Source organism: Anser brachyrhynchus (assembly GCF_964034855.1).
Source record: "Anser brachyrhynchus genome assembly, chromosome: 3".
In the NCBI taxonomy this organism is placed as follows: Eukaryota; Metazoa; Chordata; class Aves; order Anseriformes; family Anatidae; genus Anser; species Anser brachyrhynchus.
Genome location: NC_137696.1, coordinates 37,838,282 through 37,866,105, shown reverse-complemented (window position 1 = coordinate 37,866,105; position 27,824 = coordinate 37,838,282). Strand labels below are relative to the sequence as shown.

Genomic DNA, 27,824 nt, shown 5'->3' with positions numbered 1-27,824 from the left:
TCAGGTCTTTATCTCCAAAAAGCAGTGGTGTGCACAGTCCCAGGGAGCAGGAGAGCCTGTGCTGTCCCAGGCATCCCTCGCTGAGCAAGGCTTTATCTGCAGTTGCTCCACTGAGCTTTGGACATGTGAGAACTTGTGGTGAGCCTCTCTCCAAGTCGTGGCTAGATGTGATGTCAGACTACGTGGAGGAGGAGCATGCTGATTGCCATGTAGAAGGATGGGAGGTAGGAAATGAGGACAGAAAGAATCTGCGGGCCGGCACGTGGAAGCTGCGGGGATGACACTAGGAAGGGGTGGTGAGAAAGCATCAGAAGATGATGAGAAGGGAGGTAGAAAGACAGCAAAGATCACAGACAGGAACTGGGGATGCCAAGAAGAAGAAGACGGTGAAAACAAGGAGCTGGCAGAGGTGAGGAAGACGCAGGAGGAAAAGGTTATGGAACAGAGCAATTGACAGTCCAAGGGCAAGGTCTGCTCCTCAGCCTTAAGCACAAGGTGGGATGCCTGAGCTCTTCTGTCCCAGTTAGTTAGCTGGGAAAGCCAGTGTAAAAGTAGGTGTCTTGCTGGAGTCATGGAGGGTCTCTCCTCTTTGCCAGGTCCATACCCTTGTCCCAAGACAGAGTCATTGCTGCCCAAAATAGATGTGACCAACATGTCTTTCACAACCTTCTGAGGCATCCCCATGCACTGTAGACTTCAGCTTCCTAAGACAACATCTTCTTACTGTCCAGCCCCAGCTCTCCCTCACAACAGCCTCATCCTGGTTCTCCTGTCCAAGCAGACAGTATGAACAATTTATTCCTTTTTTTCTCTGTGGCAGATTTTTGCATGGCCAGGGAGCACAATTTTGTCTTCCATCAGTTCTGTTTCCTGGAGTCCGAACAACCCATCTCTGTTGGATGTGTATCTTCTAATCTCTTCCTTTCCCCTTTTGCTTCCTCCCTTCTCCATTGACCAGACACTGGATCAGGCTGCCCAGGAGCTGGGGTGAGAAGAGAGATCACTTCATGCATCTCCCCTGGACTCATGTTTCTCCACCACACTCTGTACAAATCTTTCACTTTCAGGGAATAGAAGGACATTGTCAGCTCACAATTAGACGTGCAATAGCATCACCACAGCTATCAGGTGATCAGGTAGCATCTGAGTCACATTAACTGTGTGCGGTAATATGAGCTGGTTAAAGTCCCTGACTCACTAGTGGGAAGGTATTACCTTAGCAGAGCTCCTGCCCCTGCTCGTTGTGCTGCTCTCCCACCCCCACTGCAGGGACAGCTCTTGTGCCCTGCTGGTGAAGTACTGCAGGGCCAGCCTGTGCCACTTCATTCCTGTGCACGTGGAAGGTGAAGGTGTTACCTGAGCTGTTGAGCAATGCCTGCTCAGAAAGAGAAACCACTGAGGGGTGGCAGGAAACCACCAATGGATGGCAAAGAACAGTCATATCCCAAAATAGACTGTTCCTGCTCAAGAGGGAGAGTCTTTACCTGCAAGTCAGCAAGGCAGCTGGAGGCAAACTATAGAGGTGTCATCAGGCAGTCAGTTTGGCATCACAGGGACGCCAGGTGAGATAGGGGGGGATCCAGATTCAGCAGCAGCCCAAACTGGAGGAAGGAGCAAAAACTGGAGCCTTAATTTCACTGTGTTAGCCTTAATCTCATTAAAGTTGTGAAGTGAGCAGTTACAATGAGGAAAGCACCAACAGGAGGAAATGAATAATTGTGCGTTCAGTGTGTTCAGGACAGAGACTGGGTAGAGAGTGGTAAATAAACATGGCGAGAACAGGAGGAAGTTCTGAACCTATGCAGATTATAAATTACAGTTTGTTCTGTGTGGACAGGAACAAACTGTGGTTTAAAAGTAGACTACCTTAGGTTTATAAAGGTGGTATCTTAGTGTTTGCATCTAGGATGGAGAATTATATTGAGAAGGTTAGTCTATGCTCCTCCTAACTTGGTGGTCCTTGACTTTGCAAAGTTTACTTGGCTCTGAGCAGTGCTTTTTGTGCACAAAAAGTTGGCTGAGGGAGTGCTCTGCTGTAGAGAACTAGGGCTTCCTTGCAAGTAAGGTGTTAGAGTAGGTAGCAGCATCCTTGGGCAAGGATGGGGTCTGCTTAGAGGTGAGAGCATGTGGGGAAGCAGGAGGCACAGCAGGAGGCCATCTGTAACACTGCCTTGGGGTGTGCTTGTGGTCCCATCCCAAGCCCTGATGGTTTGATCTCATATGGTGAAAGTCACCCTAGTGCAGTGGGACCAGAAGAGGCCTGTGTCCTGTTGATGTCTAAAACTGATGCAGCCAGGATGGTGGGTCCTTTTCCATCTTACCCCCTTGGACATTTCCCCGGGATGAGGGTGGTGTGTGGGAAGGGGCCAGCAGGCAGTTTCACAGCAGTGCTCGTTAATAGAATCACTGCAGTGTTACCCTTTATGGAATATACTACTTTGAGGGGTGAGTCTTCAGGGGATACGTTAGATGAAGATGCATGTATCAGCCCAGTCAGACAACTTAAGGGTCAACAGGTTCCCAGGCTACATGTCCCCAGGTGCCCAAGTCTTTACGGGGAGCCAGTATATCTGGGTTCTCTCTGTAAGCAAATTGGGTGGAGGCCAAGGGAATTAGTGCAGTGAAAGGCTTACCAGGAAGCCAAAGATAAATATTCATGTCTGGATTCGTTTCCCATCGACTTTTTTAATTACATAAGGAAGAGATGATGTCTGTGAAAGAATTCCCCTTCTCCTCCCACAGGATATAAAGTGCTTTGATACACATCCTTTTCAGCAACAAGAATCATCCTGAAGTGAGTTCCTAGAAAGTCCCCCAGGAAGAGATCTTCATATTTTCTATGGCTAATCCGTCAGCTCTGAAGAATGGGATAGCTGAAATTCCCCCTATACAGCAGTGGAGCTGAAGGCCTGTTCATTGTCTGCGTGACACCTAACCCTTTGCTCTGAACTGGAGCAGGCAAGCAGAGGGTCCAGCTCTGTCATGAGGTGGCATTTGCCTTTATATGACTGTGTACACAACTATCCTCATGTTTCTTGTACAATTTGCCAAAAAAAAACCCCTCTCTTGGGCCCTGTCTGTACAATAATTTTTGGGGGGGGAGGTTAACATAAGTATTTTATGTGACAAGACTGCCCTGCTCTCTCACATGCAAGTGTTTTCCTCCTCTCCCTACCTGCTCATCTCACTCCTATTTAATTTTATATTTCATCTCTCTCTTATTTACCGGTCTGCTTAGGAGGGGATTAAGTCTCATTTGGCATCATGTCCTTGAGATCACAGCCCTGTTTTGTGATGAGCTCAGGTTTGTACACTGACAGTTATGGCTTCCTTGTGCTTTGATGGGAAATCCATGATATTTTGGGATTTTGGAGACAGAAATGCATGCAGGTATAACATAAGAGTAGCTGCTGGATTGCTAAGGCCTGCAGGGTCTGTCAGGTAAAATTAAAAGGAGGAACTCAAGATATCCAGTGATGTCCTGTGGAGAGCTAGGCTGGAAGTTTGCCAGTTGGACAGCCACATTCTGGGCCTCACAGCCAGCAGAGCAGCGATCAGAGCAAGAGGGGACTCTTTAGTACATTTAGTTTTCTCTGACTTGTCACATGCAAAGAGAAATGCGGAAGAGCTCCTCAAATCCACCCAGAGACAACCCGTCTGTGCAGGGAGTGATCCTCTTCCTGGAAGGATGATGTGCCATGATGGACCACCACTGCCAGCCTGGGTGGTGGGGAACCTCAGTTTCTGTGACGTGCTGATGCTCCCCTTACTCTCCTGCCTGCTCCATAGAAAAGCTGCATCACCAAAGCATTGTATTTTTTAGGCATCAAATCAATCTGGCAGAGCCTTCACCAGGGAAAGGGGGATACTGGTTGCCTGTTTGATCAATGCCCTCATTTTCAGCTTGTCCTTAGCTCCTGAAAGGTAAAATGACCAAATCAACTTGACAGAGATATCTGCAGTTTTGGCAAAGCATTCCTACTTATTTTAATTGCTTTTAATGAGAACGCTGACTGCCAAAATATTTTGCAGTGCAGTTTGTGTTTGTGTGCAGGCAAATACAAGAGAGTTTTTTGGTATACATATTTGTGTTTGTTTTTATCATGTGCACTGTGAGGCAATATAATCCTGCTGGGACCATCAAACAGGCAATAGATTGTTTCAATCTTTCACTTCATACTATTTTAAGAAGAAGGAAGGCCCATTGCCTTTTTGAACAAACTCTTCTCTGCTTTCTAAGGCAGAGTACTTCTGCTGAGTACTCAGATATTTAATAAACTGGTTCCTCCTGCCCTTCCTAACTTATCTTCTTTCCCAGCCAGCTGAAAAATGGACCAGTATCTTCCACAAGAGAGGAAGAAAATGTGTTAAAGCTCTTTCTGTTTTAAGCTCACACCTGTCTAGCAAGAGCAGATGGAAGAAAAAGAGCTATTTTCCTACAGCTTGCATGAAGGCTGGTAGTGCGATATTAATGGCCTGAGCTGTGTCTCAGTTGTCGTATTTCTTGATGTACCATGTCTGTATAAATGAGAGTATTATTCTTGTATGAGCATTTGACACGTGCCCGCTACAGGAGAAGGAAGGTAGGGAGCACTCAGCTGCATCTGAGCAGCGTCAGAAAGGCAATGGAGGAGGTCTGGGAACAACCTAAGCTGTTGTCAAAGAATTCATGAACAAAGCAATGGCCAGGCAGAGCTGTGTAAGAGATGAGGTGGAGATTGGCTTTCTGTTAAAGAGTATTTGAAGTTTCTGCTGACCTCTAGGAGCACGGGTGTAGCCTTCTTCTCCCGGGTTAAATTGTTCACAACTTCTACCCACCCTGCACCTCAGGAGAAGGACATGAGCTCTGGACATGAGGACACAGCTGCAGTGACCAGGCTCTACTTTCACCCCATTTCACCTCAAGACACGGACACTTGCCGTGGCCTTCCCACTACCTCACGCTGATGACCTCAGATGAAGCCAAAACTCACAGGAATCCTCCCGAATGTCTGGAGCAAGGGTCAGTGGTGGTGGTGCTCACCGCCCTCCCCAGAGCAGAAGTGGCACCGCTGGAGACAGAAGGCTCGAGCATCCTGGCACCATGGGCTTTTCAAAGTCTCCCCCGTTGACACTGAGGAAGCTGAGCGGTGATCAGCCAGACTTCACAGAGCCACTTCTGTGTCTGGGTCAACACTGAGGCCTGAGATGAAGAGCAAAGAAAAGGCAAATGAGCCCGATGGATGGTCACAATTCAAGTCAGGAACCTCAGTCATGTAAATATATCAATAACTGCCTTGTTTATGTTGGCTGAAGTACTTCCCTCTCTGAATTGTTGCATTCACTCAGTATTGTGCTTGTCTCAAAATAAACACCCTGCTTTCTGGGCAGATATCCCATGGTACAATGTTTTGTCGCCATGCTCCGAGCATGCTGGCAATGGTGTACAGTTGCTATGTCAACAGGAGACAAAATGGAGCCCTTTCCTCGGCCCTGAGGTGCTGTTCCCATCTGCTTGCCCTAGCTGGAGGTGTGCGCAGCGTGGGGCGAGGCCCTGTCCTGGCCTGCATGGGATTGCTGCCTGCCTACACGTTGATGCTGTGGGGCCACATCCTGTCATCCACCAGCTTGAAGAAACACCATAAATCCTCCTAGTGTCCATGCAGTCTTGCCTACGACACATTTTAGTAGTTACCTGCGTAACTAGTGGCAGTGGCTGTATTCGCCGCTGCAGCCAGCTTTTGGAGGCCTAAAGGGAACTCCCCATGGGTTTCTAGGAGAGGGGCCTTTGTTCTGCTGAGACCCTACTTACAGTACTATCAGACACACATTGTACTGTGCCCCACCATCCCCAGCACAGTGCAGAAGCAGTGGTCGGTCAGAGAAATCCATTCCTGGAAAGCCCACTCTCTGACTTGAGTAGCTCCCCTTTCCCACCACCTCAGTGCCACCATGGCTGACAGTCAGAGCCACTGATGAGAACAGTTACTTTGCATGAGGGAATGTGTTTTTTGAGGGCTGCAAGGATCATCAGCACTGTCCTACTGATGAGCACATACTTTGGGAACAGCTGAGACCTAGGGCTTGGAAAGCTAAAAGAAACTTGATCAATCCAAAAGGAAATCCTCGGCAGACAAGCCACTAAATTCATCTGGAGGCAGTAGCTGGTTATTCAGACCACAGTACCTGTGGGCATGAAGCAGCGAGAGCTGAACTTGGAGAGGGACAGTGCCTCTGCTCCACTCCTTATTTTGTGTCCAGGCTCTGGCATCCGTGCTGCTGAGAAACAGTGTTTACACTACAGTAGCCTTCCCGCTTGCCACCTGACCTTTCCAGTGTCATCCTCACTCCTTTCTGGTTGACTTTTGACTGTCCTCAGTTAATCTCTTGCCATGCCCTTTCCTTTCCCCTTTTTAGCATATTTGCTATTCAGCAGGTTCACACAGCGATAAATGTTTAACCAGCAGATCTGTCACTCAGTCCCTTACTGGAACTCTGCAAAGTTCTCCACTAACTTTGTACATAGGATGGAATAGAGAGGCAGGGCTTCTGTCAAAGCATCGAACAAGCCTTGGCCTGCGTCTTAAGTGCAAGTAATGGCAATAGGGAAACATTAAACAAAAATCACATCCACTCAAGTAGGGAACCAGCCAACCCCAGGCACACTGCAGTATGGTGTGTGTGCCACCCTCAAATGGATAGCAGAGGCATGCTGGGCAAACGTCAGAGCACCACCACCAAGACTAGCATCTACAAGGAGGGCTGGCAGGAGGCAACCATACCTCCACACCAGCTCCACAAGAATCAACCATGTAGAAGGTCTTCGCTAGGCTCACTCATTAGTTGGGGCTTGGGCTGGCACAGCAGCAGGCTGAGAGCCACTGATGTGGGTAGATGAAGCGTGGGTGTCGTGCAGGTGGAGAAAGAGCTGGCAATGCAGAGAGCAGACCTTCTGCAAGGTGACCTCCTCTCCCTTCAGGGGAGGGGGAGCTGGCAGGAAGCGGAAGGCACTGAGCTGCTGGTGCCATTGCACCCCAGCAGGAGAGGAAAAAAAGAGAACTTCTCCTTGCAGGGTGCTTTCCTCCCTCTAACAAGGTAAGCAGGCAAATGGCTCAATTATATGCTGAAGAACAATGAAATAAATGTTTACAAGGTGCCTTTTAAATGCCAAGAGTTATAAACCAGTGAGTGGAAGAAAGCAAGACTCAAGATTCCCTGGTGCCCAATTCAGGCAATGCTTAACTACTAGACTGTGAGGTGTTGGAAGGGCTCCAGTTCCTCATCTGGCAGCTCTCCCCCCAAATCACAAGCACAATTTTTCTTTTTCATTCAAAGAAATAAATAAATACCATCCTTAATTGTGTTCTCTGGAAGTGCCTTGAATGGAGAAGAGAGAGGAAAGGAGGAATCGCAGTTTTGCATCTCATGCCTATCTTTCCAAGCTCTTCCAGGCGCTGACATGTGCATAGGCCCTTCCCTGGTTACAGGAGTATATATAATTAGCACAGAACATTATGCATTGCCTTCCTATTTGCTGGTGCATTCACCTCTGTGCAGGCAACACAATGTCTGAGTGCCACTTACATGCTACTGCCAGCTTCAGCTGTCCCATGTCCCCAAGTCAGACTCCAGGAGGCATGCCTTAAAGTGAACAAGCACTGAGAGTAAAGGAAATTGGGCCAGGAGGATTTATTTTCCTTTAGGGTTTCAAGTCATTATCTTTCATGTTGTCAACTTTTTCTCATCAGCCTGGATGTCTGGAAATTACTTTATGTAAAAGATAAAAGTGCAACTTTATAGCACAACTTCTGGAGCTGGCAGGAGACCCATCTTCCTTTCACTAGGACTAGCAAGGTTCCTCCTCAGCTGCTCCATGACACATCTATCTGTGTCTGCTGAGGATGGACAGAAGCAGAAAGAGATGCCCTGGAGAGCAGTGGACAAAGCTAGACAGCTGCATGAGCTTTTTGCCCACCTGAGTATACAACTCCTGACCAGGGCAGGGTGAACTGGGGGGGTCTGTCCCCCTTGCCCCCAGTGCCCTGATCTCTCCAACCAGGAGAACATCTGTTTCACCTGGAGCAGTGTGTCAGGTGTCCTACCTGGTGCTCCTGGTGAGCATTTGGGGTCCATGCAGAAAAAGATCAGAAGATTGACATATTTTCCAAGGAGGTTTCATGGGCCAGATAACTATCAAGGACAGGCAATAGGAGAGATTTAAAAATCAGTGCACAAGTGCCTGAAGCCCCAATAATGGGGAATGAAAGCACAACTCAAGGAACAAAGAGGGAAGGGAGGGGGAGATGAACATGTGATTAGTCTCTTTGAATGGCCTAGAAACCCCAACAGCTCCTTCTGGGACATGGACTATCCTGCTCAAGTCATCTGACAGCACCTTGGTAGTATGCTATTTGGGGGTTACTATGGCTAAACAAACTGTGGAAGATGCAGTGTGGAGTAGGGCATTTGATGCTCTTCTGTTCTGCTCCCTCTAATTGCTGGCTACAAAGCAGCAGGGTAGTTTGAGAAGGTTTTATTACAGACACAGAGTTTCGGAGTATGCAGGTCATTCCTTCCCCTGCCACCACAACTCTTTGATTAGTGCAAAGGGTTGTACCTGCACTGCCAGGGTAGCACAGGCTGAGGGCTGGCATCAGGTTTGAAACTATCCAGAGATTCAGGATAGCAGAGAATCATGAGCCTTGAAGACGGAAGGGAAGGCGCTGGAGCTTCTGGACATGTCTGCTGTTTACACTGCTACTGTACTTGCAGGCCCTGGATGTCATAACTTATTCTTTGCTCACTTGCTGACTTTGGTCTAATAACTTAGGAATGATACGCAAAGAATATGGCACGAAGGCTGCTGCAGCTGCCCGGCAGGATTGCACTGCCAGCTTAACTCTGCGGAGGAATGGGAGCAGGGTATGAATGTGGAGGCAGGAGTGGGACTTCTGCAGCTTTAAAACAGGGGCATTGGAGTGTTTAAACACTTGATAGGTTTAAATCTTTGAGGAAAGAGGTCATGTTTTCAAAAACTGATGGGCCTTAGGAAACCCTCTTGCTGAAAAGCCCTTACCCTAAGCCACTTCTAAAATGAAGGTTTAGTCTCCAGCAGTCGCTTTGTCACCCCTGGAAATGGCTTCTCTGTCATGGTTGCTTGCATTCTCTGGGGAAAAGACTGAAAGAACATGCTCAGATGCCCCACGAGCAGACCAAAGCTGTTTGTTCTGTCCGTCTTTCTCCTGAGTTCCCACCCAGTGTAGGGATTCTACTGAGCCCCTTGCCAAATAAAATGTTTTTCCTCATTTCTGTGTCTCTTAGCATTAGGTGTGTCTCCTAATGTACAGATTGCATTTGTAGGTTGTAATTTTTATTTATTCTGCTGCTGTTCCTTTGTTTGAAGAACAGACAAGAGCACCAGCCACGCGGTGGCGGATAGTTTAAAGACTTTGGAACAGGTTTGCTGGCACAGCCATTCCCTTGTGCTGCTCCCATCGCAAACTGCAGCTCTCCTCTGCCTCCCCTTCCTACACTTGGGTGATCTGGCTTTGCTTTGCACGTGATCAGGCACCAAGCAAAAATAACTGCATACCTTTGCATGGCAGAGGTTCCTTCTATCAGCGTGACTCAGCAGGACAGCCATGCATTCCTATGCAATACCCTGGAACAGACAGCCTCTTCTTTAGGCTGCATTGAAATTGGGGTGGGACTTGGGCCTCCGGAACAGGGTTGGTGCCAGAGAACAGCTTATCCTTAATTACATTTCCACGATGGGATTCAGCCGCAGGGGAATGAACACCAGTGAATTCAAGGCGATAGAGCTGATTTCCAGGCGAGGTAAAGCAGAGATCTGGGAACCTGAAACTGAGAGTAAGTTCTGCAGAGATAGAGATTTCATCATCTCCGAAATAGCCCTGGCAAAGCCCCAGTAGACAATGTAGCTAAGTTATTCTGTGGCTTTTATGTTCTTTCATGTGGCTCCTGGATTGCTGAAGCCTAACCACAATTATAGTCATTTTATTTTAAGGAATCACACAATGGCATGGCCATCTACTCAGACATTTTGGGTGGCCCCTAAGAGGGACATATCGGTGGCATTTTCGGTCATTGGCATCATGGTATGGCAAGTTTCCTGCAGAGCTATTGACTGCAAAGCCAGTACTTTTTTTAAACACTTATAGTCAAACCTCTGGTTTCTTTTTTTTTTTAAAAAAAAAAAAAAAACACACAACTTTTTATATTCACTTTTTATATCCTGTTGCGGATGCTGGGGCAATGCTTTGAGGTCCTGGAGACTAGACAGCATTTGGGATGCAGGAGCGTTTGTTAAAATGCTCGTATCTGGAGGGTGTTTGGGCGCCTGGCAGAAAGCGGGAAGTACCCGGGAGTTCGTTTTTCGGAATTGCTCTCCAATGGCGCCAGTCTGCCTGTTTGCAACATTTCACCCAGTTTTGCAAATGTGACAGCCCTCTGGCCAGCGTTACGTGTTCTGCCACAAAGTTTTGCGAAACATCCTCTGTCTCTTATCGAAATAACAACAGGCTAGAGTTCTGCTAGTGGTAAAAGTTCACAACGCTGAACCAGTCCAAAAATAATGTTGGGACAGATTGTCACCTTACTTTTTAGTGAAGCTGCACTCTTTTGCACCACCTTATCATGCCTTGGCAGTACTGCTATATATATATATATATATATATATATTCTGCAGACTTCCCTGATCACTAACTTCAGTGCTGACTCCCAGGGGATGGGCCCCCCCTTCTCCACGCCGTGATGAACTGAATAGCTGATGATCTCCCATCTGTCTTGCTGTGGCCATCAGTGCACTGCTGCATTCCTAATGACTATCCAGCTCTCAATGTCTCAGCCTGAGCTCTTCTGCTTACAGAACTCCTTGTGTTGATTTTTAACCATCTCTCAGCGTGCCAGACTGATTTCTTCAACATGTGTTTGCACACATTGGCAGATGTCCTCCTAGCTGTTGGTCGCTTGTACATCGACATGGATGAGAACGTGGTAAGCCATAAACCCCCATCTCCTGTCTTCCCTTTCCTCTTGATCGTGTTTAATCTAAGCTTTTCTTCCAGTAGATGTCATGGTGAGAGGTGAAGAAAGGAGAAAACAGCAGAGGTGAAGCTTTTCTGTTATTCAAATGGGCAGCTCATGCATGAGCACCATCAGAGACAAACTGATGGTCCAAAGTTGTACTTCAGACACATGTGCTGACTCATTTATCATCCAGCCACACTGATTTTCCTGATTCTCCCCCTCCCACCCTCAGTCCCCATGCTGTGATCTATTCCCATGCTACATTTTGTCTATTTAGTCTTTGGGACAGGTTGGTACAGCTGATGCAGTTCAGTACAGCCAGGGACTAATCTTCACCTGATGATTGTAAAGTGCTCCCCCAGGATAATAACAAGCATGTTAATAAATTTCATAGCACTCAGGAGAATGTAGAGCTAGATTTGGTCCTGGCAGCTTACAAACCTGTCCTAGAGAGGGTGTGGTGGTTATGGAAGTCGTGCTTGAAAGCAGCAGTCCCAGCTGCTTCCTCGATGGTGGAGCTGCCAGTCTGACTTTGCCTTTGCATGGACCTCTTCAGAGAGGTTTTTGGGGAGGGCCACATCAGAGGCAAGTCTCCCACAGAGGTGGTCTAAGAGTCCCTTGGTCGTATCCTGGGGCTTTAAGATGGACCTGTGTTCTGTATTAAACTTATGAAGAGAAGACATAGGATTTAAATAGCATTTATTCAATTTCTTTGTGTGATTTTTTTTTTTATTTGGTGAAATAAAGCCCTTTTCTCTTTTGTTTTATTGAAAACACACCCACAGCAGGGTCTCTGAAACCAGGCAGGGCTGTGCTTGGCAGGTGCCCATGGGGTAGCAGGATGCACTCCAGCAGGGTTGCTCCTTGGGTGCATTCTGTGGTTCTCCATCCCCACTTTGTCCGGTCCATTATCTCACATTCACCAAGTGCCAAATAATATTTTGGAGTCCTGGGCTAACCCTTGCCCCTCTCTGTCAGGCAGCTGCTGTGAGACGGGTATAGGTCTAATTCTGTCCTCCAACCGCATCCTAACAGGCCACTCCAGATCACCGTTCCTGCAGGCTTCTTTGAACACATTAAATTTCCACCAAGCAGGATACACTGAAATGGTTTCCCCCTCTGCAGGGCCACAGGAGGTAGTGCCAAGTTACTGCAAAACTGTGCCTGAGAGTGCTCATAACCACATTGCGCCTAGAGGGTCCTGATCTGAGACAGATCAGTCCCCCCCATTCTGGGCTTTAGCTATATAAAATATATTTATTAACAAGACTGTCCCTGCCATCTGTGTGAACAAATGATGGGAAAATATTGTGACTACTAAATATTAAAGAAAGGTGTTTCAGTTCATTCATTGCTGAGCTTTCAGTGCCCAAGTACAGCCATAAAGGAGTAGCTCCTGTTGAAAGTCAACTCTCTGCTTTCATTTGGAGCTCGTAGTGATCCCAGCTTCTGTGGTGGGAATATCCTACATGGGAATCAATGTGTGGCACACCAAAGGCTTCTCTGATAGAATATTGGACTCCACTCCAGCACTCCACAACGCCTATAAGGACCCCACTGCTACTTGTTGCAACCTCAGTTTTTTTGGACAAGTTGCATTTCAGCAAGGTCAATACCAGGGCATCATGCACCAGGATATAGGAATAGCTTCTTGCTTGTTTCAGTCATCTGAGTTAAAGGGCTGTGACCTGTTAGTACAGCTCAAAAATATCTCTGCCTTTGGTTCTCCAAAGTGGATTGAAAATGGATGTGCACGTAACATATTTTTCCTTACCTTTTCCTTCAGGGTCAGGATAGCATATTTCTGTAACATCTGGTTATACATTATACGGAAAGGCAGAGAACTGCTGCACTGTCTAGTCATGTCCCATCCTTCCCCCTATCCACGGAGAAACTTTGGATGTTCATTGCCTTTCATTCCTGTACCTCAGTCTTTGCAAACATCCTGGTGACTAAAAGCTGTCTGTGGGAGAGGGAAGCAGCTCTGCTAGGACATCACACATTTGCCTGCAGTAAGGGAACCACATCCTTCCTGCTGCATAAGGATCTGAAAGCACGTGCATAACTAGCACAACACAAGCATCCCCTGAACATTCAGTTTGTGTCCAGTATCAAACCTCAGAGCAAGTCAGCATGGGCAAGGCCCCTGAATGATGATAGATGGCATTCTTTTGCCATGAAAACAGCAAGAAAGCAGCAGTCAGAAGCCATCAAATCTCTGCTGAATCACTATTGAATGCCATTCAGGCTTAACACAGCACCTGGAGCAAGACTTGTTGGCTGTTCAGAGCTGGTATGGGAACTGGCTCTGTGTGTCAGTAAGCAGATGGCCCACTAGCCCCATACCTCTAGTTCAGGTGATGAATGCAATTGGGCAAGTTTCTGCAGGAGATCTTTGCTCTTCTGCATCAACAAGGGGAAGGATGCAATAGTTGTGTTTGTTCTTAAGGGTGGTCCGTGCTCAGTGGAGGTTGGGGAATGCCAATGGGGAGCTGTGCAGCAGTTTAATTCTGTGGAGATGGGTTGGAAAGGTAGGCTGCCATGCTCTGATGGTTGTTTGGGACAAATCACAGCTGGAGCAGACTATGGGACCCTGGAGATTCAGTGCTTTCGGGTAGTGAGTAAGATAGAGCTGCGTGGCTCCTGCTGTGATGAATTAGCACCACGTAGCTACCCACTGTTCTGGGAAATTATTCGTATGCATCAAGGTGTAAACAATCCCTTCCTGTAGGAGGAGCCCAAGAAGGAAGCTAGGTGTCGTCTTGTTCTTCTCTCAGAACTGGGACTGGTCCATACAGGGGTCTGAAAGCAAACTGAGGGTGGCTCAGTTGAGATAAGGCATTTGTGAGGCTTACTAGAGAGAGGAGCATTCAGAGGACAGAGCAAGCCTTGTCTGTTGTGGATGCCTGTCTGGCTCCTGCATAAACAGGTGTATTTATTTAGATATGTTAATATCCTTTGCTGCAGGGAAAGCAACCAAATCTGAATGCTCAGCCATTACCTGCTGCAGGGAAAGGGTGCATGCAAGAGGAATGCGAAGGGAGTTCTTGCTGCCAAGGAAAGATGAAAGGATTTTACAAATAGAGGTTGAAAAAAACAAGTAATACTGGAGACTTTATCCCCACATAAAGGAGACAGAGCCTGAAGTGACGGAGAGTCCCCATTGCTTTCTTAAAAACACAAGGGCAAAACGAGTGGTTGAGCAGGAAGTAAGGCAGAAAACAAGATCCTGTAAAAACTGCCAGCAGTTAGGGAGGGAAGAAAAAAATCTCGAAGTACGCAAATCAACTTTGATTTGATGCTAACCCCAATGTCACACTATAGAGGGATAGGCTTGCAATAAATAAATAAAAAAAGGGCACCCAAAAAAATGAGCCTGCTCCGGTGCTCCCACCTCTCTGGGTCCATGCCAGACTGTGAAGTTCACTTTCAAAGGCAAAGCTGACGCGGAGACATTTGACAGGACTCATGCTTCTAAATCACATGGGTGCTTTTGTAAACATTACTTCTGGGTGTACTTAATATCTCCACTATTAATCGGGTTGCGGGGAGTTAAAAGCCCATTAATGGCATTAACGAATGCTACTTAACTGTGCTGAATTGCAAGAGCAAGTTTAGGCAGAGAACAAATACAATGTGACTTTGGAGGAGCAGAGAGCCAGGCAAAAAAATAACATTTTCATCTAGGGGATAAAAACCAAACAAACAGAAAGCAAACACCTGTTAATCAACCCAAAACACACAGCCTATGAGAAGGCAGGAAACCTTTGGCAGGTGATAGTGAGAGAACTTGTGAGTGTGTTGGTGAAAGCCAGATGTGGGGCTCAAGAAATGGAAGGCAGGAGGTGGGCCGATACGTGGAACAGATGTGATAAGATCTTGGCATGCAGTATGGCTACAAGGACGGTCAGTGGAGTTTGGTCTCGCTGGCACAAAGCGCGCGCAAAACACAACCAGGAAGTTACAATCTTGATCCGAAATCTGTAGCATACCAGGCCAGGGAGGCAGCGATAACCTGGATGGTGTTCCAGCAAAGTGACAGCAGGGACTGAGGGCCTGGAGGGATCAGCCATGTCCAGGTTTTTGAAGACTGCAATGGGACAATGCCCCAAACCTGCTTGGTTTGGCTCTGTATTGGCTGACTGTGTTTATGGGTGCATGTTAATACCTGCTTGCACTTACTGGTTTCTGAGCAGCCAGGACAAAGAATCTTTAACATGGTGCTTGCCTGTTTGTAAAGGTTTAAGGGGGGGAGGAGGAATGGGGTTAAGGGAAAATTTAACCTGAATATCGTGGGGAAAAGGTTAAACAAATAAGTGCACAAGAATATGAACATTTCCTCCAGATCTTTGCCTGAAGCTTTCAGAGGAGGTAACGTGGCATGTATCTCATAAAGTTCAATTCTGTATTGTCACAGAGGACAGGTGGATAACCAAGTTCTGCCTTTCTAAATATGTTAACTGCAGAGTATTTCAGATAGATAGACACTCGTTTCTGTATTCTCAGTGTCCTTATTACCTCTTAAAAATGACATTAAAAAAACACTGTGGCTGGAAACATGAAATGCTCAGAAATGGGAAGTGCTAAAATCATGATTGTTCATGCAAAATCATGATTCTTCATGCAATTCGGCCTTCTATATGAATCTGCAGTGTGTTACAGTCACAGAATGGTCACTGTATGGGGTAGATCATCACTGAACTCACTGGGTAACTATTCAGAATTTTTTCTTACCCTCATCACTTGACCTCAGACCTTGTTTACTAAACACCACTTAAGCTTTGCATAGAGTGCAAACGGATTACATTTCCTCATGGGCTTTTCTGTGACACTTTCACTCCAAATCTGAGCAGTTCACAAACATGAAGACATTTCCCCTTACTGCAGACCTTGCAAAAAGAGGAAGGAGCTAGCACCACTTCCATCTTACTAAAGTGGAATGAAGACAGAGAGTTTAGAGATGGGACCACTAACTCTGTCTGGCTGTTTGATTTACAGCTACATGAGTTTGCTTTTTTTTTTTTTTTTTCAGTGTTGTATATGTTTAGACATTGGCATGTTATTTAAATCTGCAGAGAATTTACCCTCCAAGCAACTATTGTGAAAGACAAAACTGCAGATATATAACAAAACCAATTGTGTTCTGTGAATATGAGAGCTGAGCACTTACTGAGAGAAAAGGACAAGGAAAAAAAAGAAAATTATTGAGGGGATCAGAGGGAGAGTGGGGAGGGAGAATGGTGTGTGGACGAGAAAGTCTAATATTGTAAAAGGCTCATGAACAAATGAAATGAGCACTGGAGAACATCTTTGGGCAGGACATGGCGCTAGGAGGATAGAAGAAAGATGATCTAAGCAGGACCTAGGATACCCTTGTTAGAAAGTTTTGATACTAAAGCCACCCGAAATGGAGAGGGAATCACAGGCAAATGTGTGATGGCCTGATATGAACTATCTTGGGAGGCAAAACACATCCCTGACTGAAGAGAGGGGGAGTGTGGGGGAGAGAATTTCTGCCAGGATTTTTGCCAGGAGTGGCCAGGATTTCTTGAACCTCTAGTGCCAGGGACTCCCATAATTTGGTGTTGAAGGCACAGCTCCCAGCAACCTCGCTTGCAATGGAGATCGCTCAGCACTTTTGCCAGTCTGGCCCCAGGTGTCCATAGCTTGGCAAACAGAGCGGGAGGTAGCAGCCAACTGTGAAAATGCTTATTTAAGTGACTTGCCAGTAACACACAGGGACTCAGTGAAAGGAGCAGGCCTAGCTGAATTAATGACCAGATCATGTCCGCCTCCAATCCCTTTCCTAACTTCCTACACACCCCTCAGCTTGGCAGTAAAGGATGCAGGGGTCCTCTGGGAAAAATCCAACAAAACTGTACGTGATCACGCCATTAAGGACTGTACTATAAAGCAGAGGCACAAAGGGGAGAAATTAATGTTGTATGGCAAATCTCCGGACCTGTATTTCCTCACTGCACTGTGCAGTCGTAGTGCAGTTTTAGCATAGTTTTCCATGTGTAAGCCTTGGCTTACTGGGGGAATCACTACAAAGTTTCAGTGCTTTCTCTCTTACCCATCAGAGAGTGCACAGTGTGGAGACGTGCTGACCTTGGCATTGGTCACCACGGGAAGGGGACCTGGAGATCCACTGCCCTCTGCCACCAGAGATGACGGGAAAGCAGTAGAGACAGGAGCACACTGGGCTTGTTCTCAGAGCCTGGGCAGCCAACGGGCATTGAGACTCCCCAAAGGAGAATTTTCTATGGCTTGAATGCACCTTCTCTATCACTTAGATCCTGAGCGATATTCCCCTGTACACCACGGTGCTCCCTTCCTCGTCTTACCCCTTCTCTCACTCACACCACCCCATCACTCATCTCTGGCTAGTGCCTCATGCTTTTTTCCACTCATAGCCCCCAGCTCCTTCCAGTTTGCATCTCTGCTTACCTCTCTTTCCTGGAAGGCAGAGTAGGTCCAGGCCTCTCACAGCCGGAGGACTCAGTAGCAGGGGTGGATGAAGCAATTCCCCTCAGTCCTCATGTCCCTGTGCAGGGGCACATGGGTGCAACTGCATCTCCTGCGTGGTGGCACAGAGCTGGGCAAGATGAGACACAGACCCAGAAGAGATATCCAGGAAACCTTCAGGGAAAACCAGTGCTTGTCTTGCTTCTTCTGCTCACAAAATGCAAACATTGGCTTTTCTGAGGCTCATAAGGTGGCCAAGCAGGGGTAGGTTTAAGGAGGCTGCCTGAAGCACATCCTTGAGATGAGGGCAGCCCAGTATTCATGTGCCTGCTCTGAATCATGGGAGTCACAAATCATTAAGACTGTTTCACCATGAAGGAAACAATGCATTTTTCTTCTCCTTGTTCTCAGAAACAACCACACCACTTAGGCAGAAATGCAAAAACAAATGAACAAAACAAATTCAGCTTGAGGCAGACACCCAGCATGGAGAATTGTCAGGCAGATGGTTAATGTGACAAAGTTATAAGTAACTGAAAACTGCCTTTAATAAGAAATGTTAAGCAATTTCAGTGTTAGGTGGGACCATCTCTAGTGAAACAATGTCTCCCTCTTTCTCTTTTTAAAGAGGGCTTTTCTAAATTCAGCATACCAGCAAATTTGCTGAAGAAGCACAATGACGGAGCGAGAAAAGCCCCATGGTGTAGCTGCTGCTGTTACTTCACGAATGTGTCAGAGGACAGCGGGCGCCTTTCCACCAGTCATCCTGCTGCCGGGTCCCACTCCCTTCTCCTCCTCTTGGCCCCATCTCCTGGGCACGCTGCCTTCTCACCCACCCGCGGCTGCTCAGCCTCCCGAGCCACGTCCTCCTTGCCTGTCCCACTGCTGGCTCGGGCAGCATCAGCCTGGAGCCTGTGCTAATAAGCCCAGCAAAGATCCTTGCATTGGCTCCCTGCCTCTCTTTTCCCTCCCTTCTGCTGTCAGCGTGCCTCACGCTTTTGGAGAAACCTCTGTCTTCCTAATCTACTGCAAGACAGAAGGCGCCGAATTCTCAGCTCCTGATGGCTGCTGATGCTCTGTTGACTTTCTATGAAACCGAGGCTGGGTTAGTGGACTAGTGACTTCAGTGGGATGACCCCGCTCCACACCATCCAACGATGCGACCTGCTTTTGTCAATGGACCGGTGCCAACTTGTACCAGCAGAAAACCTGGCTTCTTGGCCCTGGTTTCAGTGTGGCTGGGCTGGTCATCGTCAGAGGGCTCCAAATAAATGCAGAAATAGCTAGATACAACTATGTGCACCTTCATCTGCTTTCTGCTTCCTTCATCCCAGAAGCATGTAAACACAGAGCGAATAAATGTGTACATGACTTTTCAGTTGTTGTGTGCGCTGATGCTTGCCCTGTTTCATTCCTAGAAGATTTCCCTTGTCTCAGGAGATGCAGTACATGATGCCTTTACTGTGTTTGCATGAGCTGTTCCTGCTTGTTCCCCACCATCAGGTAGTGCATTTGCTCTCGACAGCATGCCTGCCATGACCAAATCATACAACCAGAGGATCACAGTGTGCTCTTCTAGAATCTGAGGGAACTGCTGTCTGTCTTACATTGTTTATAACCCTTGTGATACTTGGGCAAATCAGGAAAACTGTGCAAGACCTAGCATTGCTTTCTTAAGCTGTGCAAGCACTTACTTTCTTACCTCTATTGTTCTCTGCATGCAATTCAGGCCTCTGCTCAGTCATGCAGCACGTTGGGCAAAGTTGGACACATGAAATTGGAGACTTGTGGTTTCATGAGTCTCCAGTTGAAGCATCCATGAAGAATTTGGTTGCTTTTAATAGGTTAAAAAAAAAAAAAGTAATCTGGATTAATATCAATACATACTACAAATGGTTATTTTTATTTATTTTTATCATGTTGTCAGACTGCCTTTGTTTTGTTTGGGAAGCCATTTCACACAGGTTGTGAAAATCTTGTCATAAACTTATGAACACAACATGTCTGAGAATCCAAACTTTCAGTTCATCATTTTAGGGTCAGTATCTATAGTAATTAAGAGATTCCTTTCTCTCTCTTGCTTCTTTCTACCTATTTATTTGTTTATTTATTAACTGAAAACATTTTATTTAGCTGAAACCTTTTCCCACTTGCAATTTTCAGTAAGCGCTAATAATTCATGATACTCAGTGACAGGTCTGTCCCAGACAATTAAATCCTCGGCAGACACTTTAATTTTTACATGGTTTTTAGCATCTGTGCAGGGAAATGTTTTGGAACCTGCCCAATGAATATATCAAAGGTGTTCAGCCCTGGGCTTTCCATGCCAAAGGAGATCTGAAAAACTTTATCATTGCATCTAATCTGCTGAAGAATTTGGCTTCCACCAACTGAGTCAATATTTCAGTCCAAGTGGAAATTTTCTCTTTGCATGTTCCTGTTTCAGAGGCCATTTAAGGTTGAATCAACTATGCTCTCCTCCATAATTAGAAAGGAGCAAGCATCCCCTTCTGTTTTGCAAATACTGCCACTTACTGTCATGCAGTATCTCCACGGCCTTCCACTGCAAGGCTGGTGGAATGTTTTGGATCATCCAGATCCAAGTTTCCATGACATCGTCTTCGCTTGGATTCCAGAAGTGTTTTGCCATGACTGAGGTTTCACTCTCCTAGACGCTGTCCAAAAGCGTAATGAGAGACTAACTCGACTCCCATTACATTACAGATCAATGGAGGGATAGGAACTATTCCTATTTATGTTTCAGTGGAAGGAGAAAGGGTTGGCTTACTGTCTCCTGTGTTGTCCTGTAACCATTAAGTCATCTTTCTACCCTGTTTTATTTATTAGAAAACTGTTCTTTCTTTCTTAGAGCATCAACGTTTCTCGACTCAGGATTGGCCCGAAGGTCATTGTCCATGGACATAAATTTAAAAGGTAAAGCATGACTGCAGACAACATCACACCCACTCCACTGGAAGAACTACTGTCTTCCACTTGCAGCTCAACGTACAGCTTGCAGTCATTACAAAATGGAGGGGTATACTCTGGGTGATTATTAGAGGGAATTATACTATGGCAGCCTGCTAAAGCTATGATATTATTTTCCTTTCTTTTTGCTATAGAAATTTTTATTCTATTGCAGGACATTTCCTTCATTCTTTACAGCATTGCTTGTGTCTCTACCCTACAGAGTTCCCAGTCTAAGTTCATCTCTTGTAGTCTTTGAAACTCCTGGTGGAAGCTAATAGAGTTACTGCAGTCTGACACTGCTGTTGCATAAACAATATGTGAGTGAAAGCCTTGTCTTGTGTAATATCCACATCTCAAAGTGACCTCCTAGGAGGGTTTTTTTCTCCGTCTTTTGTTTCTCGAGTATATACGATGGGATTCACAACCAAAACCAATGGGTATCAATCAGTTTATACCATCCAACAATCTGATATAAGGTCACTAAGGGAGGAATCTGTCACATATTGAATATAAAACACTGCATTCTGAAATGTGCTAAATTCTCTTTTTTTTTTCTGTTTTATGTATTTTCTTTTTATTTTCCGTTATGTTTCCATGTCTCCTCTCCTCTCCTCTCCTCTCCTCTCCTCTCCTCTCCTCTCCTCTCCTCTCCTCTCCTCTCCTCTCCTCTCCTCTCCTCTCCTCTCCTCTCCTCTCCTCTCCTCTCCTCTCCTCTCCTCTCTCTTCCTCTTCTCTTCCTCTCCTCCTCCTCTCCTCGCCTCCATATTTTAAGCAAGGAGAGAAAAAGAAAAAATCAACGGCTGAAAAAGTGCTACCCCTTCTTTTTACACAGACAGTGCAATTTGCCTACTTAATCATTTCCTAAATCTTCGTGTCACTCCTAAGTTTCAGAGCCACTGCTGGAGCTTCTTGCTGTGATTATGCCAGTCTGATGACAGCTGTTTAAATTGTGTGGCTTCCTGCTCCGTAGCATCGGACAGGCTCATCAAACCCTGAAAAACAATTTTTCCGTCTGTGACACTGTGCAGAGTATTTTCAAGAGAAAGCTGATTTGGAGGTGACTCATTTGGGAGAACAGAAGTAAACAGCATCTTCCTTCAGTTATTCTGGCTGCTCGTCCCCTTCCCCAGCCCAGGAAAACCCCCGGCTCCCTGGCTATGTGCCGGTGGGTGCGGATACAACCTGGAGGACTGTGGGCTCTCCTGGAGAAGCTGATCAGCCTTGTCAGGACTGCAACAAAGCGGCCCACTGGCTGAGTTTGGACTTGGTATGACTGCTGGCAGGTGGCTGAGGCATGAATACATTTCCTTACCTTCTCCCCCAGCATGCGACACATCTGTCTGTTCCCATCAGAACAGCCGCATGGGCAGGGCACAGATGCTCTGCGTAGAAGGGAAGGCAGAGAGGGACACCTCGTAGGTAGAAGTGCCTCTGGGATGTCCCAGAACACTTATGAGACACTGATTTGTTTTACTCTCACCTCATACAGAGGAGCAGTACAAAGACAGAGACGACCAAAATGTTATGTGCACCCTCAGCATGTAAATGAATCGCAGCCCTCGTGCTGATCTCTCCTACCACCTCCTGCATACAGCAGGCTGAGGAAGTAGAAAGATAGGCTGGGATAAAGGCAGCACAGAGAAGCTCATATTGCCTCCTACCACCATCTATTTACCGTTCCCTGAATCAACATCCCCCTTCCGTGGCTCCAAAATTAAGCCACAACTTTAAACTGGGAATGTTTAAAGAAAGGAGGGGGAAAATAAGTGTCTGGGCCATTCTTCAAAAGCCCCGTGTAAACACTGGGTGACCCATTCCTTGTTCTTTTCCTAACCTGGCTGAACTCTGGAAGCAAGCAATAAACAGCAAAGGTTAATTAAATCCATTTCTAAGTTTAACACCCCTGGCTCCCCACCCTGTCCTAACCAGACTTTGGGGGCTGTGTGCTATGGGCAAATATAACCTGGTTTGAATTCTAAAACATGATTTCAGGCTTCCTTTAGAGACAAAGAAAACTGATTTCTGTATGCTGAAATGAGTCATTCAAGACAGGGAACCTAATTAGGGTTGCAGCAGCAGCTAATTTCCCCACCAAAAAGAAATTTTGTGCACTAAAGAATGAAGTGCTAGTTCCGGGCAGCAGCACCAGGCACTCAGTGTAATTATAATTTATATGGCCCTCACTGCTGTAGTAGTTAAGTGCTTGACAAGAACCAAGGGATTTGCTCTGAGGTAGGGAAAAGTTTTCTTCTCTTTTACAACCGGGGAACCACAGCGCAAAGATGAAACGACCTGCCCCAGACTATTCAGTGGATCTAGCCAAGCTGGATTCAGGTTGTGCTAGTCCATCACTAACACTTTCAGAAGGAGCTTCAGACCTTGATTTTGCCCTTGCCTCTGCCCTGCTCACAGTCCTTAGAAATCCTGATCCTCCTCTCGAGCAAAGCAATGAAGGGAAGGAGAAACCTTCCCCTCAGCAGCAGCACCAGGTTTCCCCAGCTCCAACCCCAGATTATTCGAGTGACTGAAATCACAACATGAAATAGAGAAATATTGCCTGGATTTCAGAAGGTGAAGGGCTCAGACTCCAGTCCTCCAAGGATGTCATGATGCTTTAACTGTATACCAACCCTTTTCTGAGAAACTCATACCTGATCTAGACCTGCCACCATTCTGATGCCTCACCGGGATGCCAGGTACAGAAGTAGGGTTAGATGTGAGTAACCCTAACATCTCCCTGGCTTGCAAAATTACACCATGGGCTGCCCTGTCTCCTATTTTGTCACTCTAATAATTGTGTAATTCAAAGCTTTTCTGTGAATCCAAGGGGAACATTAGTTCTTGCAAAAGAAGCAGCATAGATCTGGGGTATCTTCGGGAGGGTGGAGGAAATGCTGATTTACTTCAATGAAAATCTTTTCTGTAGGAAAACAAAAGCCAGGCTGCAAATATACAGTGGAAAGTCTCTTCTTTCTCAATCCAAGGCATGCTAGGGTTTGTGCTGGGGAGCTAATACCAGCCAGAATCTGTCGGAGGCCAGCAGAGGTTGCAGCCTTTGCCACTGCCTCTGAGCTATGTTTTGAGCCAAATGGGAAAAGGCCAAATCCGTTTAGGAATGGGGCTGAAATAGTGCCTGCAAATGCTAGGCTCCAGCTGCAGTTGTCTGCACTGGTACAGGAAGGCTGGGAGGCTTGCGGCAGGGCCAGGTGCCTGCTTCCATCAGTGTTGGTGCAGCTCAGAGACGTGCAGCCTCCGGGCGGTTTGGCGTAGCACGGAGGTTTCCTCCAGCCAAGGAGCTTAGCACTGCCTGAGGCTTTCCTCTGGGCCCCAAATCCGCTTTCTGTCTTGGGGGCTTTTTTCAGTTTTGGAGGTCAGCCTAGAGCAGGCTGAGCAGCTGGATAGGGTTTCACTTTCGCCATAAGAGGATATCTTTGCTGTAGGAAGCCCTTACAGTAACTCTGTAAACATGAATGAACATGTTTCCCTGATAATGTCAAGTGAAAAATCCCATATTTTTCTCTTTCTTAATGAGCAAGTCTTGCCCTTCGGTGTCTCTGACCTGGAGCACATGCTATTGCTGTTGGGTGACAGTGCTGTAATCCCATTCTTGTACTTGATTTATGGAGGCAAGGCCTGGGGCTGCGTCGGGTCAAGGCCCCGTTATGCTAGATACTGTACGAGCTCCTAATGAGGGAGAGAGTCTGTACCACATGGACATGGGATGACAGTGAAAAAGAAGACCCAGAGGCTGAACCTGGAGCAGGGCTGATGTTTCCTGAATCCTGGAGTTATATCCCAGCTGCTGACTTTGTTGCCCTTATAAATATTCCTGACTTTCTGTGGTTCTAGCTCTGGCGCCAGAATAGCCTTGTATTTGCAGTCGTTTCACCTAATGGGTCAAGCAGCAGTTATTTGATGCACAGACACAACAGTGGGTTTAAACAACACATATGAACTTGATTATGGTTTCCTAGGGGGAGAGAACCACATCTTCTGCTGTGCTTCGGGCGTGATTCAGGGGATGCTTTTTTCCAGCTCCTCAGGTTGAGAGTGCCCGTGTGAATATAACCACAGTGACGCACGGGGCTAAAGGAAGGATGGGTCCAGCAATTAAATAGAAAAATCTGCTTAATTAGATAGAAAAAGAAATACGCCTTATTAATGACCTCAGGCAAGATGCTGATGAGCTCTGCGTGGTGCCCCAAAGGTTAGCACGGGCTGCCTCTTATGGCCATCACGTGAACAGGAAACCGGGGCAGACGGCAGAGCACGGCTTTCACATTTAATGGGATCTCCCTCCTCTCCAAGAGGAACAACACGAAGCAAATGGACCATCCAGCGCTGTCTGCAGCTCGTGTGTGGTCTGTGAGCATAACTACGTGTGCATCCCGTAAGGATGCTTACTCGAGGGGCAGCTTTTTGGCTGATGGGAGAGCAGCCATGCTGAAGGTCGGTGGAAAGTGGCACCTCAGCAGCCTCTCCTGCCATGTCAGGACAGCACTGGTCTGCAAATATTTCATGCTGAACTGTGGGTACTGCAGTGAAGAAAAGGAGAGAGCGTTCCCCAGACCCAAACATCCCCATACAACCTTGGTCTTTCCTTTTCCTTACCAGCCTGCCTCACACCTCTGTTATGTAGGTTTAGCCTACAGCAGCTCCCTGGGCTGGGCAAACCCCCCTCCAACAGCCTCTTGCTGTGACAGAGGCCCCCAGTGCTGTGCTTTTTTCCCACATCCATCACCACCAGCAGAATGTGGGAGAACCTTGGGGAAACCACACAGAAACCTGTCTCCGCTCCGCTCTGAAAGCAGACTAAATTTTGGGAAGGGGAGAGGGCAGAGGGAGGAAGGAAGAACATATCCTCTTTCACCCTGTGATGTGCACACGTTTTCCGCTCACCTCCTTATTGTAAGCTCTCTCACCTCACTCCTTTCCCTGTTCCCTAATAATTCCAATAAATGTCAGATCCAATCTCACTTAATGAAATGTACACCTATTAAATGAACGAAGTGGAAAAATGGCCCACCCTGACTCCCTGTCTCGAGACCCAGCTGCAATGCCTGCTTTTTACCACACAATCAGATGATTTTTACCAGGTCCCCAGGAAATTTCTAGTCCTATAAACAAATTTTAAAAATCCCGTGGGACTTTCAGCTTTCTTCGTGAAGGAACCCTGAGATGTTATTCAATACTTGGAGCCTTTTGGTTCATGTGTGATCCCAAAACACTAACCGAAGGCAACATAATGTGATAGGTATTTACAACATAACCATTATCTTATCAGGGCTTCAGGTACAGCTGTAAATAGCCTGTTCCAGCTGGGCAATCTGCTGAGTTAAATGGGTTCTACTTTTAGAAGCAGGAACTAGAGAACATGTGCCATTTAAACAGAGATTCGCTTGCACCTGGGGGATGGATACTCAAAGAGCAGACCCCAGCCACGGAGGAGGTCCATACTCCATGAAACGTGGCTCCCTTCCTCTGACGCAGCAGGCTTGGCTCACACAGAGCAAGCTGCTAGTACGGGTGCTTTGTTGACAGAGTCCTGTTAGCAGCTCACCGAGCGTAGAGAATTGCTGTGCTGTTCCCTGGATGAGAGGTAATTTTTCTGTGGTCAGCCAACAAAAAAAGACAGGCAAGGTTGAAGGTGGAAAGAAAAGTGACCACATTGGAAGCAGTAAGAAGAAAGGAAGGGGACAGAGAGGGATGGAGGAAGGAGGAGACCATGAAAAACAAGGCCAGAGAAAGAGTAATTGTTATGGGAAAAAGCTTTGCTACTGCTTCCCTGGCTATGACCTGCCTGAATGGGACGAGATGTTTACTCTCTGCGCGCTGCGATACATCTTGTGCCAGGCAAAAAAGGCTGGTCCTCCACACCCTGGCAGCAGCATCGCTCTTACACAGTGTCAGCAGGAAACAAATCTGCTAAAGTTAAAACTCAGTCCTTGGGCTTAAAAGGAGCCTGATGAAGAATCAGAATAGGATTGCATCGAGTTTAAGATCGTCTAGAAACATTTCAGAGAAACGGCAGAAGGTTTTATCTCTGAGAAGAGAGAAATGCACTGCCCATTCCAGCCTGATGGAGATTAGTCTCCAGTCCTTCAGAAACATCCCAGAGGCAACTGTACAAGAGTTTTCCTGGCCGAAGATGTTATCGACCATTTTGATGGGCTTTCTGGATAAAAGTAAACCTTGCTCATTCATGGCTATTTGGCAGCTGATCTATTGGAGAGTGGGGGATTTGCCGTGACAGACCACAAAGGAAGGTTGCTGCTAGAAGAGGACTTGAGCTGACAAGTAACACCAGGGGTTTGGGAGTGCAGTGAAACCAGTACTTGGAAGCATTAACATGCAGTGAGCCAGGGGTAGTGAATCTACTTACTTATGCATACCAGGGCACAAAAACTGTGCCAGGGTAAACAGAAGGCAGAGAGCAGATTAGTTTGCAATAAACATGGAAGCAATTGCAACAGAAAACAATGAGCTCGACAAAAGCAGTTTAGTTACAAATTTTCAATAAAAACATCCCATATAACAAAACTATGCTGCTTTTGGCAGACTGTAAAGACACACAAAACCAAAGTGCATTTATGAACATGTGGCTGGGGGGACAAAAACTTGGAATCAATAGGTTTGATGATGAGAAAGAAAGTGAAGTTCTTCAGGTTTCCATTTACATGTACACAGCAAAGGTTGAGAGGAAGCCACTTTGTGATGTTAGGGTGAGATGGACACCATCAAATTCTGAAATATTGTCCATACCAGCAGAGACTTTCTACTTTTATAATCAAGATAAAATGGCAATGTTGTCATATGCGGTCACACAGGATGGAAAGAGTCCATGTTGCCAAGCTACTCGGGATGTTTACAGAAGGGCAGATACTAATCAGGACATAGAAAGCAGAGGAAGCTCAAGTCACATGCATATCTGGGTTGAATCAAAGTTTACAAATGCAGATCTATATAACTTGTTCACCAAACAGATGCAGCATCTCTTTTTTAAAGAGCTGGCAGGTGGCCTTTGCTGCTTCGAGAGGGATTAAAAACAACATAAATATTCTCACTGATGGGAAAACCCAAGCGACTATCAAACTATATGCAATAATTGAGTCCTACAAAGACAGAGAAAGATGATAAAATTTACCTTAATTTTGGACATTTGCTGAGTGAATAGACACCAGCTGGGCAAAAAAACATACCAAACATCTCTTCCCCAGTCTGAGATGGTCTGGGTAGTGTCAGAACTTGATGAGGAGATGAGCTGGGTTGAAAATGGTCCATAGCTGGAAGCAGGAGTAAGCCTGTTGTGCAACAGGAGGAAGCAGAGATCTTTCTGGGAGGGGAAATGGGTCATCTCT

At 46.5% G+C, this 27,824-nt stretch overlaps 1 protein-coding gene across 10 annotated transcripts in view; it reads left to right on the top strand.

Annotated features, from left to right (window-relative positions):
- The first annotated feature begins 9,593 nt into the window (after window positions 1-9,593).
- The window catches only part of LOC308193582 (uncharacterized protein), a 30,551-nt gene continuing 12,320 nt past the window's right edge, over window positions 9,594-27,824 (top strand). For 2 of the 10 annotated variants that reach the window (XM_080588405.1, XM_080588407.1), the window contains exons 1-3: window positions 9,594-9,849; window positions 10,946-10,995; window positions 20,366-20,430. In XM_080588405.1, coding sequence (XP_080444531.1) covers window positions 9,750-9,849; window positions 10,946-10,995; window positions 20,366-20,430 — 215 coding nt within the window. In that variant the 5' untranslated portion in view covers window positions 9,594-9,749. The other 8 variants (XM_080588403.1, XM_080588406.1, XM_080588408.1 and 5 more) reach the window with 7 other exon arrangements.